Below are 13,926 nucleotides of genomic sequence, written 5' to 3'. Positions count from 1 at the left end.
GAGTTTGTTGCCAGCTGCTTTAGTTACTGATGCTACATTTGATTTAAAAAATCAAAAGCCCTTGTGTGTTCCGCTACCAGAGCTGAAACTGGTAGAATACCTACCCATTAGAGGTTGTAGGAAGTTAAGAGCCAACCATTTTGTCACACCCTGATCGGTTTCATCTGTCTTTGTGATTGTCTCCACCCCCCTCCAGGTGTTGCCCATCTTCCCCATTATCCCCTGTGTATTTATACCTGTGTTCTCTGTTTGTCTGTTGCCAGTTCGTCTTGTTTGTTCAAGTCAACCAGTGGTTTGTGTCACAGCGCCTGCTTTTTCCAGTCTCTCTTTTCTCGCCCTCCTGAAATTGGCTCTTGCCTGTCCTGACTCCGAGCCCACCTGCCTGACCACTCTGCCTGAGCCTGCCTGCCGACCTGTACCTTTGCCCCCCTCTGGATTACCGACCTCTGCCTTACCCTGAGCCTGCCTGCTGCCTGGTACCGTTACCCCACCTCTAGTTTACTGACCCCTGCCTGCCTTGACCTGTCTATTGGCTGCCCCTGTTGGAATATTAAACTATTGTTTATTCGACATGGTCTGCATTTGGGTCTTACCTTCATACCTGATAAAAAAAAAAAAGAAAGTATTTCATTTTTATTTAACCAGGTAGGCCAGTTGAGAACAAGTTCTCATTTACAGCTGCGACCTGGCCAAGATAAAGCAAAGCAGTGCGACAAAAACAACAGAGTTACACATGGGATAAACAAACATGCAGTCAAAAACACAATAGAAAAATATATGTACAGTGTGTGCAAATGTAGTAAGGTTAGAGGTAAGGCAATAAATAGGCCATAGTGGCGAAATAATTACAATTTAGCATTAACACTGGAGTGACAGATGTGCAGATGAGGATGTGCAAATAGAGATACTAGGGTGCAAAAGAGCAACAAAAATTAATAACATAGGGATGAGGTAGTTGGGTGTGCTATTTACAGATGGGCTGTGTACAGGTACAGTAATCGGTAAGCTGCTCTGACAGCTGATACTTAAAGTTCGTGAGGGAGATATGTCACCAGCTGCAGTGATTTTTGCAATTCGTTCCAGTCATTGGCAGCAGAGAACTGGAAGGAAAGGCGGCCAAAGGGGGTGTTGGCTGACAGTACGAACTGGCCATGACTGACCCAGCAGACCCGGACCAGCTGTGCAACGCCATCTCCTCCCAAGGAGCCTCCATTGGTAGGCATGAGGAATTGCTTCGTGGGCTGATGGAGGTGGTCCAAATGTTGGCTGAGTGTCATGACCGGGCGTTGGACATGCTGCTGGAGCAATTCTGCGGGTTGTCTGAGAGGCAGCCTGCCATGGTGGTAACCCCACTGCCCCTCAGCAATTCGGCGGTTAGCAGTGCCGCCCCACCGGCAAATCCACCTTCCCGGGAGCCCCGGTTACCTACTCCGGAACTCTTTGATGGAGAGCCAATCACCTGTTGGGCGTTTTTAGCTCAGTGTGCCTCCATTTTCGAGCTTCAGCCCTCCTCCTTCCCCTCGGATCCGCTCCAAAATAGCCTACCTCATCACGCTGATGTCTGGAAGGGCTCTCACCTGGGCTACCGCCGTATGGGAACAGCAGCCGGCCGTATGCGCGAGCCTGGAGGGGTTCGTGGGAGAGGTGAGGAAGGTCTTTGATGCCCCGTTCTCCAGAAGAGAAGCTGCCCGCAAGCTAATCCAGCTCCGGCAGGACACCCACACTGTGGCCGACTAAGCGGTGGATTTCCGCACGTTGGCAGCGGAGAGTACGTGGAACCCGGAAGCACTGTTCGACATGTTCCTGCACTGCGTCTTGGAGGAGGTTAAGGACGAGCTTGCGGCTTGGGAGTTACCCACAGATTTTGACTCCCTCATTGCTTTGACCATCCGCATCGATGGGCAATTGCAGGAATGACGGATGGAGAGGAAATTCAATTTCACTCCCACGTCCAGGGATTCCACCTCGCCTCCGAGTCATCCCGGAAGTCCCCGGCGGTCCGGTGGCCAAGAGCACCATAGATATCCTGACCTTCCTAGAGAATTACAGCGGAGGGCCGAGGCACTGTTTCCCGAGCCCATGCAACTAGGCAGGGCTGGGCTGTCGCCAGCGGAACGGCAATATCGGATCAGCACAAGGAGCTGTCTGTATTGCAGCATGTCTTCCGGATCCATGGACTGCCATGGACATGGTCTCCGACTGCGGCCCTCAGTTCTCGTCCCGGTTCTGGAAGGCGTTCTGCACCCTCCTTTGGGTCGTCGGCCAGCCTGTCCTCCAGGTTCCACCCCCAGTCTAACGGCCGCTTTTCCAAGGCCGCCCACTTCATTCCTCTCCCTAAGTTACCCTCTGCCAAGGAGACGGCCATGTTTTTCAACCACTCCACAAATTTCTTGTTAACAAACTATAGTTTTGGCAAGTCGGTTAGGACATATACTTTGTGCATGACACAAGTCATTTTTTCAACAATTGTTTATAGACAGATTATTTCACTTGTAATTCACTGTATCACAATTCCAGTGGGTCAGACGTTTACATACACTAAGTTGACTGAGTCAACCAGGATCTCGAGACCACCTTGCGCTGCCTGGTCTCTGCCAACCCCACCACCTGGAGCCAGCAGCTGGTGTGGGTGGAATGCGCACGCAACACCATTCCCTGCTCTGCCACGTGCCTATCGCCCTTTGAATGTTCCCTGGGGTATCAGCCCCCGTTCTTCCCCGAGCAGGAGGAAAAGGTCGGCGTACCTTCTGCCAAGATGTTTGTCCGCCGCTGTCATCGTACCTGGAGGAGAACCCGGTCGGCCCTCCTCAAGACCACCACCAGGTATCGACGACAAGCGAATCGCCATCGGACCCCGGCTCCCCGGTATCGTCTCGGGCAGAAGGTATGGCTATCCACCCGAGATCTGCCCTTCCGGGTGGAATCCCACAAACTCTCCCCCCAGATTATTGGCCTGTTTCCCATCTCAAAAATGATTAGTCCCTCTGCTGTTTGTCTTCTGCTGCCCCGTACCCTTCGTATACACCCCACCTTTCATGTGTCCTGTGTTAAACCTGTGTCTCACAGCCCATTGTCTTCTGTTTCCTGGCCCACCCATCCTCCCCGTGTCATCGATGGCCATCCGGTGTACACGGTGAGACGCCTCCTGGGTGTTCGACCACGGGGCAGGGGTTTCCAGTACCTGGTTGACTGGGAGGGTTATGGCCCGGAGGAGAGGTGCTGGGCCCCCGCTAGAGACATCCTGGACCCAGCCCTCATCGCCGACTTCCACCGCCGGCACCCCAGTCAACCAGGTATGTGCCCATTTAGCCATTTAATTATTACTGAGGAACTGGGTTGGGACAGGGTGTAACATTTTAATCATTATACAGCTGACCCCACATCTACCCATTATTCATGGGTAATTGCAGGCATTGACTGGATGTGTGTTCCATTATGTGTCCATAATCTTTCGTCGTATGCTGTAGCTGAATAGAGGTAACACTTAAAATAAAAAATTGACTGAACACATTCTCATTTACAGCAGCGACCTAGGGAATAGTAACAGAGGGGGATAAATGAGCCAATTGGAAGCTTAAGTCTTTAATGAAGTTTAATTTGCTTTAATCTCAACAGACTCCAGAGGTTCCACTATAGGAAAGAGGGAGACATCTAAATCACAGATGGTTTGCATATCCTCTGATTCACACAATTGGTATAGTTTTCCATAATTTAACCATCTACAGTAATATCAAAATGGCCATTATGTCAAACTACTAGAACATCCACTATAAAAACCTGTTTAAAGTTTAAACCCATATGTTCACGTGTTCTACTCCAGTGGTTCACATTGTGCAAAACAAGCAGTAAAAAACATTAATAGGCGTTTAGCACTTAACTTGATGCATTTCTCAGTTAAATCAATTATGGGGTTTTCCTCCCTTTCAAATACATTTATTGAACTGTTGCTACATTTTGATTATTTTCAGATCTGCGATCACTGAGAAGAAGCATTCATGATCTCTAAATGAACATGCTTATGGAATCTTTCTATAATTTCACAGTTTTGACAATACTAAATATATATGAAAATTGTAGACCATTGTCACCTACTTGGTTTGCAGAAATGCTTAACTAAAGCCATGGATAACACATACTGTACAGTTGAAGTCGGAAGTTTACATACACTTAGGTTGGAGTCATTAACTTGTTTTTCAACCACTCCACAAATTTCTTGTTATAGTTTTGGCAAGTCGGTTAGGACATCTACTTTGTGCATGACACAAGTCATTTTTTCAACAATTGTTTACAGCCAGATTATTTCACTTATAATTCAGTGTATCACAATTCCAGTGGGTCAGACGTTTACATACACTAAGTTGACTGTGCCTTTAAACAGCTTGGAAAATTCCAGAAAACGATGTCATGGCTTTAGAAGCTTCTGATAGGCTAATTGACGTAATTTGGGTCAATTGGAGGTGTGGCTGTATTTCAAGACCTGCCTTCAAACTCAGTGCCTCTTTGCTTGACATCATTGGAAAATCAAAAGAAATCAGCCAAGACCTCAGAAAAAAAATTGTAGACCTCCACAAGTCTGGTTCATCCTTCGGAGCAATTGCCAAACGCGTGAAGGTACCATGTTCATCTGTACAAACAATAGCATGCAAGTATAAACACCATGGGACCACGCAGCCGTCATACCGCTCAGGAAGCAGACGCGTTCTGTCCCCTAGAGATGAACGTACTTTGGTGCGAAAAGTGCAAATAAATCCCAGAACAACAGCAAGGGACCATGTGAAGATGCTGGAGGAAACAGGTACAAAGTATCTATATCCACAGTAAAAACGAGTCCTTTATCGACAACCTGAAAGGCCGCTCAGCAAGGAAGAAGCCACTGCTCCAAAACCGCATAAAAAAAGCCAGACTACGGTGTTACGTTTTTCTTGTTCCCCATTTTCCCCTGTTAGTGTGTTTGTGTCCTGGGCATTACAGGTGTACCGAGTTGCGGCTAACGATGGTGGGCGTGGCTGTAGCTTATTACAGAGAGGATATGTGGCTGTAGCTTATTACAGAGAGGATATCTGTTTGCAGAGAGAGAGAGAGAGAGAGAGAGAGAGAGAGAACTTGTTTTTTTGTGTGATTATTTGTGTTAATTTCTTTGTTTGTGTTTCAGCCTGTCCTCCTGAGGCGCTCCACCCTACCTAGGTCCTGGAGAAGGGAAAAGGTAGATCTGCCCATGGGTGTACATTCTCACGTAGATAACGCATTGTTTTATACACTAGGTTAGCCGGGCGGGTGTCACCCTTGTATTTTCTTGGAACCAGGTAAGACAGTGGGTTAGGGTTTAGAGTGTGTTAGGAAGGATTAGGTGTGTAGAAGAGGAGGGACCTTTTGTTTATTTTCATTACTTGGACCCCGATCCCAAACATTCCCTTCTCTTACCTTCCCTTGTTGTGGTTGTTTTGTTTCTTACTGATTATTTATGGGTGTTTTATATTGTTTATTTAACTAATTCACTAAACATCCCCTGAGGGTTAAAATTGAGTTCTGGTTGTGGTCTGATTTATTTATCGCTCATTGCACCCCACATTTCTTCCCCTTTCACCCGTGTTACCTGGTGTGTTTAGGCCCAGGCATTTACGTCTCCTCCTCAGACGAGCTACACCCGAGGGGAGAACGTAAGATGGGGGCTCATCCGGGATTTGAACCCGGGACCTCTCGCACCCGAAGCGAGAATCATACCCCTAGTTTGCAAATGCACATGGGGACAAAGACCATACTTTTTGGAGAAATGTCCTCTGGTCTGATGAAACAACAATATAACTGTTTGGCCATAATGACCATCGTTATGTTTGGAGGAAAAAGGGGGTGGCTTGCATGCCAAAGAAGACCATCCCAACCGTGAAGCATGGGGATGGCAGCATCATGTTGTGGGGGTGCTTTGCTGCAGGAGGGACTGGTGCACTTCACAAAACAGATGGCATCATGAGGTAGGAAAATTATGTGGATATATTGAAGCAACATCTCAAGACATCAGTCAGGAAGTTAAAGCTTGGTCGCAAATGGGTCTTCCAAATGGACAAAGACCCCAAGCATACTTCCAAAGTAGTGTCAAAATGGCTTCAGGACAACAAAGTCAAGGTATTGGAGTGTCCATCACAAAGCCCTGACCTCAATCCTATAGAAAATTGGTGGGCAGAACTGTGTGCGAGCAAGGAGGCCTACAAACCTGACTCAGTTACAGCAGCTCTGTCAGGAGAAATGGGCTAAAATTCACCCAACTTATTGTGCGAAGCTTGTGGAAGGCTACCCGAAACGTTTGAAGGCAATGCTAAATGTTTGAAGGCAATTTAAAGGCAATGCTACCAAATACTAATTGAGTATATGTAAACTTCTGACCCACTGGGAATGTGATGAAAGAAATAAAAGCTGAAATAAATCATTCTCTCTACTATAATTCTGACATTTCAAATTCTTAAAATAATGTGGTGATCCTAACTGGACAGGGAATTTTTACTAGGATTAAATGTCAGGAATTGTGAAAAACTGAGTTTAAATGTATTTGGCTAAGGTGTATGTCATTAACATAAGGGAATGTTGTATTTTCTTTCACCAGAAGCTACATTTTTTGTTGATTTCATATTGAATTCACATTAGTTGAACTGACGTCTGTGCCCAGTGGGAAATGTCTTACTGTTCTTTTCACTTATTTATTTAACTAGTGGCTAGAGTCTGTTTTTCCAAATGTCATACCCGCTGCAGTTTGAAACTGTAGACACTGCATAAACGTCTCATTGGAGTGCTTACTTGGCAGCATTGTACCGGAAAAGCCTTTACAGCTTTGTAAAGCGATCATCATCTGTGAATCCTCTATTGTAGGTGCCATCCAGGTTGATGCCATTCTCCACTCCTTTCACCTGCATGTCCTCTTCATCCTGCCCATCCTCCGTCATCCCTTTCTCTTTCCTAGATCAAGATGAACCATCAACACAAGTTCAATAACCAAACATATCATTATGAACAGAAAGACTGAAGTATTGTCAAAGGGTGGACTCACCGTCTCTTTTGAAGCAGAGAGGATACGAGCAGGGTAATGATTCCAGCACACACAGCACCGATGACCACTCCAAACACGATGAGCCAGGGAGGGGTGTCAGGGTTGACTGGCGCTGCTAGTGTAGGGTGGATGCCCAGAAACTCCAGGGTCCTATCTGACAGGAGGAAGGCATTGTTGATGCGATGCCTTGACATCCTGTTGGTTATAGAAGGGGTTAATTTAGGTCCAGATAGTACATCTCATCTTTTACAGGTCTGTTATCTCAAACTGTACTTGAATCTGTCTAAATACCGCTTGCCTTGTGTTTCACATTGTAAGCATAATATCTATTGTCTGTTTAATCAGGTATTCAGGTGGATGTTTATGTTCATTTTCTCACTTTAGTTCATCTACAGGTGTAGACCAGGACATTTTCTTTTAAAGTAGACCAGAGCATTACCTCACAGCTTTCTCCACATCTGCCTTAGGAATAAGCATGGTGGCGTTGTCTGGTGATGTCACCACAAACCAGAAGGACACCCTCGAAGTCTGAACACACAGGATAATGTTGTCGACACTGGAAAAGTCCCACAAACATCATAATGCCAGAAATGCCATGTTGACAGCATTACACAACACACCAGGAAGACAATTTTATTGACTTAAACAGAAGTCATAAAACATGCTCACAGGAAGGCTGGAAATATACCTTTTTTTTTAAGAAGTGAAAAACATATTTGGCCATATATAACAAACCCCCGAGGTGCCTTATTAATATTATAAACTGCTTACCAACTTAATTAGAGCAGTAAAAATAAACGTTTTGTCATACCCGTGGTTTACGGTCTGATATACCACGGCTGTCAGCCAATCAGCATTCAGGGCTCAAACAACACAATTTATAATGTACTACATGCTGATGTACTGTAGCATGTGCTTTGTATTGAGTTCACACAGCGACTGATTAAATAATGTGTCAGACATTTTTCGGGCACTGTAGATATTCTTACTTGTATGTTTCCATTTGGAAGTGCTTCCTCATGGCAAAGGCCATAGTAGCTCGGAAAAAGAACATTTCACTCTGATTCCATTCATACTGCAGACAGAAAAAGTATAATCTCATCACCAATCACAATATTCAAACACATTTTTCTGTGTTGATAATGTTGAAAATAATAAATTAATAGCATTTCAAAGCACTTGATCAAAAGGACCCCTTCTGTATTTTAGAGCATACCACTGATTTCAGAGAACAGTTCTGAAAATAATGTAATAATCTACTGTATCTTTTAGTAAGCATAGTACTCACAGCATCCTCTCCCAAAGCAGTTTTGAGGCTGATGCGCACTTTGTAGCCATTTGGAGCATCTACAGAGAGAATAACAGTTTTTTTGTATCTCTCTCCCCTGCCTCAAATACTGTATGGTCAATGTTTTAGACATCATGAAACATTAGCATACAATAGTCTAGTCTAATAAGTCACGAAGATGTTGACTTGAGTCACATCGGTTGATACAAACAGTAAAATAACAAAAAACAGGACACCAATGAAACAAACAGTACAATAACAAAAAAAAAACAGGACACCAATGAAACAAACAATGAATAGGACACCCTGCTCATCTAGTCTCACAGTCCTTTATCAGGACAGTATGAAGGACACTATCTGTACCACAAATCATAAAGTATTTGAAAATTTACTGCGTGTTCGCCCTCTGCCCACTCAGGCACTCGCTTCTGTTAAACTAGCCAGATTAAATGCAAAGACAAGATAACAACATCCTGTGTAGACCATTTGAAGTCATGAAAACACTCAGAACCAGTACCTTCTTTCTCAAGACTCTGATCAGCTGACATATTAAACTGTCTTTCTCCCTACATTAAACTATTGGAATATTAGCTGAAACAAACATTCAGGGAAGCAATAAACTGGTATTGTACAAATTGTAACACTCACAAACTCAAGAATAAAAACCAAACACCAAGTAATTCCAACTATGAATTCACTCACCGCGCTGGCAGAGGTCTTGTGCCAGAGCAGGTGCCCCCACCTGGCAGAGCAGAAACAGGATCCACACCAACATCCCCTCCTGAGGATAAGAACAGAACTAAGAAAGAGTCTGCTGTGCTGCTGGCTCAGTCAAAGTCCCAGTGGACAGACATTAAAGTTGAAGGAGCAGGCCAACAATGGAATCAAACAAACCTTGGGGTGGCCACTACCAGAGTTTATTGGTTAAACTATGACACACACACAGCTGCTAGCTAAAACCCTCCCTGCCCACCTTTAAAAATGTAACAGCCCTATAACAGTTGTCACCAACAGTACAGATAGCCTGCTCAAAGAGCAGAAGGATGTGAGAACAGCAGTGTGTGCGCAGCAGTGTCAGCACTATTTGTCCAAGCCTCAGAGAATTGGAAGAGGTTTGATAATGTGAGAGGGAGGCAGACCTCGGGAAGATAAACACACAGACCCAGTCTGCTTTTGTTTACCCAGTGGGCCTGCTTTACTGTACAGATGGGATCTTAAAATGACCAGTATTGTTGCAGCACAATAATCATGCAGAAACAGGATTTTAACGTTTAGTCTGATCAGTGGTTAGGCTATTAGCTGGCAAAAATGAGGCTACTTGAAAAGTGCAATACTGTTAATATAACCGTGTGTTATTGCAGGTTTTCAGTGAATTTATGTAAATCATGCGGCACATGAATATTCTCAGCGACATCCGAGTGATCAAATTCAGATCCCTCAACAAGGGTAGAGTCTAAGGGGTATTTGGCCAGACAAAATAATATAATTGACAATAGAGTACATCCTTGTAACAACCCACTCGTAGGAGGTTTGTAGCACCTATGAACATATTTTTAGTACTTTTCCCAACCTGGAGAGCTGACACCTTCAGACTTATGCTCCACCACAGGTCACACTGAGGTCAAGGAAGATAGCTGACACTTCTCTTCTGGGTGTTTACAGTTAATAATACCTTTATTATGAGTATCAGTGATTCTGTCCCAAATGGCATTCTATTCCATAAATAGTGCACTACTTTTGACCAGAGCCCTATAGGGAATCGGGTGCCATTTGGGGGACACATCAGCTTCTACCGTACTAAGGTAACATAACAAAGATGAAGGTAGACCTAATGTAACATTACACTTTTACAATTCAGTGACACTGTCATGATTAACCATTCACACTGCCCTGGATACATTACCTATAATGTGGTTAATTTTTCACCAGTGAAGGTTTTTGTCAAGCACAACTTAGGTTCAAATTCAATCATTGATTGTTCATGAGAAACATGGGTTCACACATTTCACTTGGTCTGCCTGTGGAGGGCTGCTCTACTCTTCCAGCTGATTGCTGGCTATTAACACCAAATTAGCTGATTGCAAATCTATTTAGGAAGAAGAACACGCAGAAGCATATTAAATGTAACACACCCTCAGGGTGAAGCTTTCTTGTTAGCTCATGAATACAAGACATACAATTACGCATTATCAGTAAATGATCTTTGCGCTCATAAAATGCTAGGTTATTTCGCCATACAGGAAACACCCATCAGAAATTATACTGAAATCATTTTATTGAAAGATATATTCCTGGTTGAACTCCTCTCTTGAACATAAAACTAGGGTTGATGTGCATTTTGCAGTTTGAAGTTGAGGAGTCCCTGCAGGACAATTGTAGAATGGACTTCATGCTCTGTAGCCACTGAGGTATATTAAGTCTGTAGCCTATGCATGCTCAACTAACCAGTGGCATGTATTTGTGGATGCCAAGTGAAGCCTGTCACACCCTGATCTGTTTCACCTGTCCTTGTGCTTGTCTCCACACCCCTCCAGGTGTCGCCCATCTTCCCCATTATCCCCTGTGTATTTCTACCTGTGTTTTCTGTCTGTCTGTTGCCAGTTTGTCTTGTTTGTTCAAGCATACCAGCGTTTTGTCTCAGCTCCTGCTTGTTCCAGTTTCTCTTTTCTCGTCCTCCTGGTTTTTGACCCTTGCCTGTCCTGACCCTGTACCCGCCCGCCTGACCACTGCCTGCGCCTGACCCTGACTGCCATCCTGTACCTTTGCTCCACCTCTGAATTACCGACCTCTGCCTGACCTGAGCCTGCCTGCCGTCCTGTACCTTGGCCTCTACTCTGGATTATCGACCCCTGCCTACCTTGACCTGTTTGCCTGCCCCTGCTGTTACAATAATCATTGTTACGTCACACAGTCTGCACTTGGGTCTTACCTTGATTCCTGATAAAGCCAGACTTCCCCAAAAAACATGAAATAATTTCTTTCATCTCTGTGTTTCATAATTTTCATTCAGCGCCCCTGTTTCTGTATGTGTTGGCCATCTATCTGATGCTGTCTGGTCCAAAAGAGAATGACATTGTTGCCACCAGCAGCATTGAATGCAAGGGAAGCCAGCAAGTATTTGGCCTCCCTTGTCACATCCTGATCAGTAATAGGGGTTATTTGTATTGTAGTTTGGTCAGGATGTGGCAGAGGGTATTTGTTTTATGTGGTTCGGGGTGGTGGTTTGCTTAGAAGGGTGTTTGATTTATTATTTCCGGGTTATGTTCTATGTTTTTTGTATTTCTATGTTAGGTAATTGGGTGTTGGACTCTCAATTGGAGGCAGGTGTTTGTAGTTGCCTTTGATTGAGAGTCCTATATATAGGTATGTTTTGTTTGTGTTTTGTGGGAGATTGTTCTGTGTATAGCCTTGTGCCTTACCAGACTGTTATTCGTCGTTGTGTCTTTTGTGTACGTGTTTATTTTGGTTTCCCTTCTTTTCTTTAATAAAGAAGATGAGTGCACATTTCCCCGCTGCGTCTTGGTCCGCTTTATCCGACGACAACCGTTACATCCCTTGATAAAAATAAATAATAAAAGCCAATCAGCATTGAGCTAAACTGAGTGAGCTCAACTATGAATGGTCTTGGTGCACCAACAAAAAAAAAGTGTTAAGGGAAGCCAGTTTGGATTTGGCTTCTCTCCAATCACATTGCATTGAGAGCATACTTCATTGACAGAAACAACTTGAATTGTTGCATCTCGTTGTGTTGTTGTCCTCCAGTTGCTAGCTAGCTAAAATGGTACCTTTTCTAAATTAGCCATGGAGATAGGGATTTGCACTTGTGGTTTTAGTTCATTCTCCGTACTGGCTAATGACTATAAAGGTGATTCTGATCCAACCATAAATTCATACATTGTGCCCCTAGTTGGAGAGGATGGAAGTTCAATATGTAGCTAGATGTAGAAGGCTAATGTTAACTAGCTAACGATGACCATGAAATGAAGTTAGGCTGGCGAACAAGCACTTAAGCCAGGTAGCAGGACAACATAAAATAAACGCATAAACTGTATGACAGAGTGATAGACCATTTTGTCAAAATGAAAGATAGGAGGATGGCATTGGCATTTCTCTACAAGTAGGGTGGGTCAACATGTTTTTCTACTTGCACGAACACGCACGCACGCACGCACAAACACACAAATCAGAACCATGGACAGCCACATCATATTTAGTTTAAGTTGATTGGACTAAATTGTTTTTGGTATATTTTAGTTGTCACTGTATTAGACTATGCACATAGGTGATTTGATGATGTTGAAATGTTGAAGTTGAAATGGTGCTGGAATAGTGGAGTCAGCTCCTGTTTTCTTTGAAACTTGTGGTAACTCTCCTTGGTTCTAAATCAATAGTTGTTTAATAGTCTGAAAATATCAGGAACATTAACTTACCTGACCATGCTGTCGGTCATGTAACTGTTTGTTACATGCAATAAATACGCTTTGCGCACTTCACCCAACAGAGGTTGCTCTCCGGTTTTGTGAAGAAACAAAGGTGTGAATTATTCTGCCAGTGTCTTCTTATTGTATCGGCCTTAGGCCTACATAACATGGTCGCAAGCCATATGAACTAACAGGTTATATAGCAAAAAACACAATTATCACAACCCATTGGCTGTAATATGGCTTTTTATTCTTGCTTGGCTTCCCCAGTGATTTGACTCACGCACTGCTACTGCAACTAACTAGGGATTTTCCGTGGGGTTGATATATAATTTACTGGTATTCAACTTTGTATGACGAGAGTTCTTTGTAGTCTATTTTCCTGTTTATTATCTCCAGCATCATGATGATGACGTCTAGAAGCTGATATCGAATATCCGAAACCGCACATTCGGAACCGCACGTCCGGAACCGCCCTGCCAGGGTTGCCAGGTAAAGCTAAGACTTCTCTCCCTTTAACTACTCAAAACCCGCCCATAAACCCTAAAAACTAGCCCACATTGTTTTTGCTGCAGCAAGATGAGTTGCCACATTTAGCCAATTAACCCTTTTTCTATAACGTTATCCAGCAATTATGAGGAATATCAAAGTCATTTGTAACGATGTAAGAAGCTAAATTTGGTTTTCCATAAAAATAATAGGTCTAATTATTGCGAGCTAACCGTGACTAATAAAGGAATTTCAATATGTCGCCAGATCATGTTCCATCAATGGATGTTGATTTAACTTGTTTGACTGCTATGATTGTAAATAAATCCCTTATACGCATGTGCATAACTATAGATAAATCCAACAGGAGAGTGAGGGATGAAAGTTGGACTGATCATCTCGAAATCTCTGTGCAAGAAGCACATGGACGAACTTCAAAATAATGTTAAAACTATTTTCTGGTGATTGTGCCGTTATTATGTGCCAGATGTTAAGACTACAAACCATTATATATGGCCCATTAGCGAGATTGACTTGTCATTTCAATAGGCATAGGCTAGGCCTACTAAAATCTGAGTTTATGATTGTAATTAAATTTGGTTTAGTTATGTTAATTGCAAGTAGCCTATAGCCCCTGATAGCCTACATTAGCTTAGGCAAGATGTAAAATGAACGATTTAGCAGCTTGCTTC

At 43.6% G+C, this 13,926-nt stretch overlaps 1 protein-coding gene across 2 annotated transcripts; it reads right to left on the bottom strand.

The window, feature by feature from the left end:
* Positions 1 to 3,574: 3,574 nt before the first annotated feature.
* Positions 3,575 to 9,396, bottom strand: LOC123723735 (collectrin). Of its 2 annotated transcripts, XM_014122883.3 has the most exons (7): positions 9,219 to 9,396; positions 9,027 to 9,105; positions 8,325 to 8,383; positions 8,026 to 8,111; positions 7,476 to 7,592; positions 7,037 to 7,231; positions 3,575 to 6,945 (listed from the first exon to the last, which is right to left on the bottom strand). In XM_014122883.3, exons 2-7 carry the CDS (start codon positions 9,097 to 9,099, stop codon positions 6,813 to 6,815), a joined length of 663 nt encoding a protein of 220 aa, XP_013978358.2. In that variant the 5' UTR covers positions 9,100 to 9,105; positions 9,219 to 9,396; the 3' UTR covers positions 3,575 to 6,812. The 2 variants fall into 2 exon arrangements, with proteins under 2 accessions (XP_013978358.2, XP_045543597.2); XM_045687641.2 differs by lacking the exon at positions 9,219 to 9,396 and having other exon boundaries at positions 9,027 to 9,206.
* Positions 9,397 to 13,926: the final 4,530 nt, after the last annotated feature.

Source organism: Salmo salar, chromosome 10 (genome assembly GCF_965601325.2).
Source record: "Salmo salar chromosome 10, fSalSal1, whole genome shotgun sequence".
In the NCBI taxonomy this organism is placed as follows: Eukaryota; Metazoa; Chordata; class Actinopteri; order Salmoniformes; family Salmonidae; genus Salmo; species Salmo salar.
Note: the sequence above shows the minus strand (reverse complement) of the source record. Positions and strands in the feature narration are given on the sequence as shown.